The sequence below is a fragment of the Phyllopteryx taeniolatus genome, chromosome 14, assembly GCF_024500385.1.
Source record: "Phyllopteryx taeniolatus isolate TA_2022b chromosome 14, UOR_Ptae_1.2, whole genome shotgun sequence".
Classification (NCBI taxonomy): domain Eukaryota; kingdom Metazoa; phylum Chordata; class Actinopteri; order Syngnathiformes; family Syngnathidae; genus Phyllopteryx; species Phyllopteryx taeniolatus.
Genome location: NC_084515.1, coordinates 12,054,298 through 12,061,678, shown reverse-complemented (window position 1 = coordinate 12,061,678; position 7,381 = coordinate 12,054,298). Strand labels below are relative to the sequence as shown.

General features: G+C 40.9%; 1 protein-coding gene across 2 annotated transcripts in view; it reads left to right on the top strand.

Moving 5' to 3' along the window:
- The first annotated feature begins 5,141 nt into the window (after positions 1–5,141).
- Positions 5,142–7,381, top strand: part of LOC133488438 (collagen alpha-1(XI) chain-like) — an 85,030-nt gene continuing 82,790 nt past the window's right edge. For both annotated transcript variants that reach the window (XM_061796271.1, XM_061796270.1), the window contains exon 1: positions 5,142–5,516. In XM_061796271.1, coding sequence (XP_061652255.1) covers positions 5,408–5,516 — 109 coding nt within the window. In that variant the 5' untranslated portion in view covers positions 5,142–5,407. The remainder of the gene's footprint in view (positions 5,517–7,381) is intronic.

The following is a 7,381-nucleotide window of genomic DNA, read 5'->3' as shown; positions in this document are numbered from 1 at the left end:
ATACAATTTTTAAAAATGACTACAATTATCCACAGACTCCAAATTTTAAAAAATCAGGGGACTCGGTCAGGCACCGTGACCTCCCACTCTCGCAGTGTACCTCGTAATGATGTCATTTCTCTCTCGCCAGTTATTCATGTCAACCGCCACCTTGCTCAGTAGAAATAAACACAGAAATAATCCTCAGTCAGAAAAGTTTCAGTAATGCCCCCAGTCATGGTACAGTTTAAACCATCAGTATGAATCCCCCAATAAAAAAGTGTGTCAATCCAACTTGGGAAAGTCTGTGGAATGCTGATTAAAGAAGTCTTCCTGTACAACCGAAATACATGTGAAGACTTTATTTTCACAGCTGCTCTACGTATGTATTACGACGGCATAATTACATATTGTCAGTCGTGCGCACGTTGGCACCGTATGCACCGCTTGTAATCACATGCGTGGAAACTACAAAGAGTTGCCCCACAAATCAAATCATCCCGAAAATTAAAGAGCAGCCCAAAGAAATGACGAGCTTTAAGAAGAAGTCCGTACATTTTTCTGAGTCGGGTGACTTCATTTTCAAAGGGAAGCACAAAAATCTACTTTCATTCTTTGAACAAGAGGATCGCAAGGATTAAACCCAACATTTTGGGATTAAAGTTGCATGGGAAAGATCTTTGAAACTAAATGATGAGGAAAAACAAGACCAACTCATCCAAGGATTCCCAAACCATAGTGCACGCATCTTCAAAGTTTTGCATAAATATGAACTTTTCCTCTGTAACTGCCATTTTTTACTCCACATTTATTGGCTGTAAACAGGCTTTTTTTTTTTTTTTACTTATTTCTCAAGGGTGCGCTAACTACAGTCGATAGAAAAAGTCTACACACCCCTGTTGAAATGCAAGCTTTTTGTCATATTAAAAAAAACTTTGAAACTCAATTTATAAAATATGACTGCTTTTTGAGAGGGGAAGTAAAAATAAACCATTGAGGTAACGTGGTTGCACAACTTTGTAACTGGGAATGTGGCAATGTTGGGAAAAAGCCACTCACATGCAACCTTATTTTAAATGAGAGTCAGCACTAACCTGCAACCATTTAAAATGCCTCTGATTTACCCCAAATAAAGTTTAGCTGTTCTGGTAGGTTTTACATGACTTTTTCTGTGCTTTCTATGTCCCTTTTGAAATCTTTTTTTTTTTTTTTGCAGGTTTTATACCTTTTTGTCCGTTTTATGTAGTTTTTCTGGTTTAAGTAATTTTGTATTATTAATGCTTTTCTTTTGTAGTTTGTGATATTTGTGCCTTTTTGTGTCTTATTCACCTTTTAGTAACTTTTTTTTGTTTTATGTGAAAAAATAACCTTTGGTGTTTCTTGTTCCTTTTTGTGTTTTATTTTTTTATTATTATTTTTTCTTTTGCACATTTATTGAACCCTAAATCATGCAGTTTTGAATGTGTGAAAATGACAATTGATCGTTAATTTGAAAATAGGACATTTTGTGACCGTGACAGTTGTGGTTGGCCAGTAGAGATACATGGTTTTATAAAACATGTTGTCATTGGTTGTTCGGGTTCACTCTTTTAACAGTACATGCAGGAGAACACAAAGAATCTGTTAAAAACGTCAAACTCGTCATGAAGTGGACTTATAGAGTTTTTGTTGGACCTCTCTCCTTCGTTTTTCAAATACCCCCCATTTTATTGGCAGGGATTTGAATTGTTTTGGGATTCTGCCTTTTTTTTTTTTTTCTTTCCACAGATGTCCATTGTTCTCCATCCAGTGTGTATCCCTTAAGACAATAGGCTGGACCAGCTGGTGTCCACAGTGGCGATCGCACACACGCCTGGTGGACCTCCACGCGCCAAAATGGAGTTTACTTGTGCATCCAACATGAGCCAAGCCTCTCTGAATGCAGCCGTCTAATTGGTTCAGAAATCTCCCCCGAGGAGAGCCAATAACAGCGTCAAATTTGATGCATCTTTTATGCAATTGGCAGCAGATTCATTTACCGTCTATTGTCTCGCGCCTCAAAGTGGGTCGCGGTACATTCGCATCCGTCTTATCGACATGCCAATGCACCGTCTTTTTTTAATAAGGTGCCATAAAGTACCTGTTTGTATCACAAAATGGCTCTGTTTTGAGAAATGACTGTGTTTACGAGCCTTAAACGACCACGCGGTGGACGTTTAAAAAAAGAAGCCCTTGATTAGGGTGAGGGAGAACACTGACGCTTAGGCTTTTTCATGCATCCCTTCAGTTACGTGGCTCATGAGAGAAGGCTTGCGTATATCGAGTAGCACCGGGTCGCTACATGCTAACATTAGCCAGATAAATTTTCCCATAGGAAATAGCTGTACATTTTCCATACATTTTGTATAGCTCTTGTACTCTTTAGGGTCGTGGGTGAGCTGGAGGTCATCTCAGCTGACTTTGGGGAGAGAGACGACATACACCCTGGACTGGTTGCCAGCCCATCGCAGCTCACATAAACTTTCACACTCGCATCCACATCTGTAATGACTCAAACCAGACTGCCAAAACAAGTGCATCAGGTGCAAGAAGGGGAGGTTTTTAGACTTGTCAAGTCAATCTCTAGACTTAAACCCAACAGGGAATGCATTTTACCTGCTAAAGAGGAGACTTGAAGGAAGTAACCCAACAAAATAATCCAGCCCTTCGTCCATTGACCCTAATAAGGAAATTTCTTTAGAAAATGGCAGGATTGTTTTTGTTTTTGTTACTCCTTTGAAGTCAGCTCTTTACCAGGTAAAATTAATTCTCTCTCGGGTGGAAGTCTGGAGATTGACTTGACAAACTTAAAATATTCCACTTCTTGCATCTGACAAACTCCCCGTTATTTTGGCAGTGTGTTTTGAGTGGTTACAGGGGGTCCCCTGTTTGTGAGGCAGTTCCGTTCCTACGGCAGTGACGTAAACCGGTAGCCTAGTGGTTAGCACGTCTGCCTCACAGTTATGCGTTTCTGGGTTCAAATTTCAGGTTTTCCAGTGTGGAGTTTGCATGTTCTCTACCCTTGCTTGCATGACTTTTCTCCAGGTACTGCGACTTCCTCTCACATTCCTGAAAACATGCACTTTAGTTTCATTGAAGTCCACTTTGGACTAGTGTGTGGTAACTCCATTTTTGTAATGTTGCAGGTGAGTGGTTTAAAGTTTCATGTTTGCAATAAAATCTGGGGGAATTGTTAGCTTGACTTATACGACCATGATTACTTTTTCTGAATACTTGTTTTTACCGATATTGTGGTTTTCCTCAGATTTTGGCATTTTCCCAAATATAATGATTCAGGACTAGGATCATATTGCTTGCATTTTTAACCACAGTTCAGGTAATCGTCATCTTTAATTTTATAGGTTGGATCCATGTCACTATCATCTAGTTCGCTTGAAAGAAAGAAAAAAACAGACAAACTAGGATTAGAAAAACAATGCTTAGTGCGTTAGCGGTCCAAAACATCTGCACATGCATCAATATTTCATAAAAGATGTCTGATCATCATTTTTTGGGCTATTTTTGCAGGAGGTAAAGCCTGGTTTCATGCATGCAGTCCTCTCGGAAATGGGAGTTGACCCAGTGTTGCACTAAATCGGGAAACGTGCAACGTGCAATGAAGGACTGCCCCTATATAACAAAATTGGAACTACACCTGGCTTTAGACCAGTATTCATCTGAAAGATACATATGCCTTTACTATTTTCATTTCTGCACATAACTGAGTGAGTAACTAAGTGAGTTCCATTTCCTGTTCTTTGGTTGTCATCACATGTTGCTGGCAGATGCATTTTCCCCCCCCGAAGGTTTTCAGCAGAAAATCCAGATTCTGTAAATTTCTCCGAGGTGGTGGATTTTCAAGGTCCCACTGAAGAGTTTCCAGATGGCACTCCTTTTTTGTTTTTTTGTTTTTAATAATAATGCAACCCATTCATAACGACTGGCTGTTTATCGCTTTTATGGGCTGGAAGTATTATTGTTTGATTAGCGACGAGCGCTCCACTTAGTGTCCGCACGCCGTCCTCTATGGCTTCCACCTGTACTTCCATTTTGTCTTCCAGTCTCTTTTTTTTCCTGTTGTTTTTTTATCCGCTAATTATTATCAGGCCTGAAGTCTGTGAGAGGAAGCTGGCGAGTCTGGAAAACATTTGAATTTTTGGCTACCGGGTGCTAGTCCCCATTCCCACCCCCTTTGAACGCATTGGCCCCGTAAAGGAAGCTGTTAAAAACTCCATTTTGAATCGTCTACAATAACAACTCTGCCCCCCTTTTCTGCTTCATTTGCATTTCTGGTCAGCTGACCTGTCCTACATTTTGTTCCATTTCGTATAGAAAACATTTAAAGTAGAAATAGTCTGGTCCGAGGTCAAACTGTGTGCTGTCGTAAAATCCTTTATTAACTGTTCCATTTTCTGGTTGTATGGTTACCTTCGCACTTTTCATCGTTACTAATCCCATATGTCGCATTCACTTCCTTTTTCTGCTCATAACAATTTTCATCATCAATGATCCCCGTTGTTGCTACGAGTTGCATTTCTTGTTCTATGGTTATTGTCACAAATTTCCCAATCAGCGATCCCTTATGTTGCAGTCAGTTCTACGGTGATAATCACGCTTTTGCCATCAATGATTCCATGTGTCGCAGTCAGTTCCTTTTCTGGTTCTGTAATTACGTTTCGTCTTCAGTGATCCCATATGTCGGTCTTTTCCTTTTCCTGTTTTTCATCATCTCTCATCTGCTGTGTTCTGTGAGTTCAGTTTCCTGTTCTATGGTTATCATCACCCTTTTCCTCTCTACCATCACTGGTACCCTTGTAAGGGGTCAAGCTGAAGTCTCACGAGGTTTGCTCAAGTCTTGCGTGATGTTTAAAACTCTTTGAAATTTTACTTGATGGGGTTTTTTTTTAGGTTTATTTTTCCAGAACATTTTAGTTAAAGACTTTTTTTTCTTCATTTTGTGAGGTTTTGATGTGATTCCGGGGGTGGCTGCACCTGAAGCCGGTGATGCTCTGCTGTAGATGATGGAGGTGAGGGGAGGACCAAAAGGAGGTTGGCCTATAAGGGGTGTGGAGAGAACGTTCCCGAGTGCTGATTTGACGAAGGGATGCTTTTTCACAGTGAGTATCCTCCTCGTTGGCCTTCGGCCAACCCTTCTCAAGGAGTCAACTGCATTTTTTTTCATGACAGCGCTCCAGCATCAGTGTGCTGCTGCGCTTGGAGAAAGGGGGAAGCCGGTCTGAAGCTTCTCGTCAGGCCGCCACAGGCACAGGCATCGTCACTCTTCCCCCCCACATGGAGCTGTAGTAGTGCCAGCACACACACTTTTTCAGGAGGATTGTTGTTTTTTTTTTAATTTAACTTTTTTAATTTAACGAGAAAAGTTTGTGCACCACCCGCGCGGGCGATCACCATGGAGACACAGAGGCGGCCCGCCAGGTGGAGGACGAAAAGGTGGCTGCGGGATTCCACGCTTGCCGCTGTCGTTGTTTTAATCCTGCAAACTGCTGCTGTCAGAGCAGGTAAGAAGCTTTTCTTCTTTTTTCCCTTTTTCTTTTTTTTTGTTTTTAAAGCAAAGTGTGCCTTTCAACCACGCCAAAACAGGGTTACGCAGCTATTGCACCTTGCATTTGCAGCTGTTTTATTTATTTATTTATTTATTTTAAGTTCAATTAATGCGTCTTTGCCCATTGTTACACCTTCCTTAAACCCGTTTTACGATATGTCTTGAGTCACGTTCGACTTGGCACAAAAGCGCGCCCCAACATTTTTCTTAGGCGTGGTCCGCCGAGGTGAGCGCTTATGTTGGAGACCTTGATGCATAAAAAGGGGGTGGAGGGAACTCAAGTGAGGATGTGCTCTCATTCATCTTGAACGCTGTGCACTTGTTTTATTCTCAATCCTCTGGGTCGTAAAAATTGTGTTTGTGCTGGGCTACAGTGGGTTTACGCATGACTTTTACGCATGGGATAATACGGAGAAACGTACGTAAATTATCACAGGAATAGTTTATTTACAGTAGAAATAAACTTATTCATCATTACCCAGTAACTAAACACTAATTGCACATTCAATGACATGTTGAACCTATATATTTTTTAAATGACCCGGAAAATGTTTAATTTTTGACATTGTTGAACTCTAAGGCATGGAATTCACATCCCTACTCCTTGAAGGATATCTTTTCCATCTCTCCACTATTATCCAAGCGCCCCCCCCCCCCCCCCCCCCCCCCCCCCGCTTGCCCCCCCACACACACACACACACAAAAGGGAGCGTTGATGGAAAAGAGAGAAGGAAGGGGCGAAAAAGTGGACTATTTTGACTGGTTTAAAAACATATGTGGGTCACATTAACGTCTAGCTTTGAAGAATAGTGTCGGAAGAGCCAAAAAAACATCCATACTGTGCAGTCCCAAGCCAGGAATATAAAAATGTGCGTCTGCTGGCTTTCTAATATTTGCTTTTTTGGGCTCATTTCAAAGAGTAAAGACTTGGAATTTCTGAGAAGAAGCCTTTGGCTGGCTTTTATTTGGCCCACAATGTGGGAATTCTGGTTAAAGTGGCCAGTAGCAGCACCAGAGAATAATATCACCAAAGAATCAAACAAATCAGCAACAAGAATAGTCAGCACCAGTATGTGAAAACTACAGGAATATCAAATACTAAATGCGAATGTGCAGTATTGTCAGTACAAAGAAAACTACATTTATCATATCTCTCGACATTGGGACCTTGGTTTGAAAACGACCCAGTACACGAACAATTTGGTTTATGAAAATTTTTTTCAAAGAAAAATTACCTCGGGTTACCTACTTTTTACAAACACTCTTGGCATGTTCATGGAAGGCTCAGAACTTTGTGCTTTTTCTCACACCACATAAAAATCACTGGGTCCGTGCTTCAGGTATCTTTGTTTTGTGCCTAAAATGGCCGCGACATCCCACAATGAAACGCAAAAGCTGTGCGGCATTTTGGGTGGTGGTGGCCAATTAGGGCTAGTAGTAACCATAGTGAACGTAAACATTACTCTACCCGAAAAGGCTAAGACACTGCGCAGTGATTTGCAAGCGAACTCACTGCTATTTCATCATTAGAAAGTGTGTTTTCAGCTATTTCTATATTGTGCAGTATTTATGTTTAACCACACAACGGCAAAAATAAGGTAAACAAAACATTGTTCAACGGCTGGAACGGATTAATTGTATTTCCATTCATTTCAATGGGAAACATTACCTTGGTTTGCGAACATTTCAGTTTGAGAACGGGGTCATGGTACAAATTAAATTCATAACCCGACGTTCCACTGTATATGTATGAACGGTGAACTGTACATTAATCAATGGATACTGTGTATACAGAAGTGAATGTGCACAGCAGCAAGAATA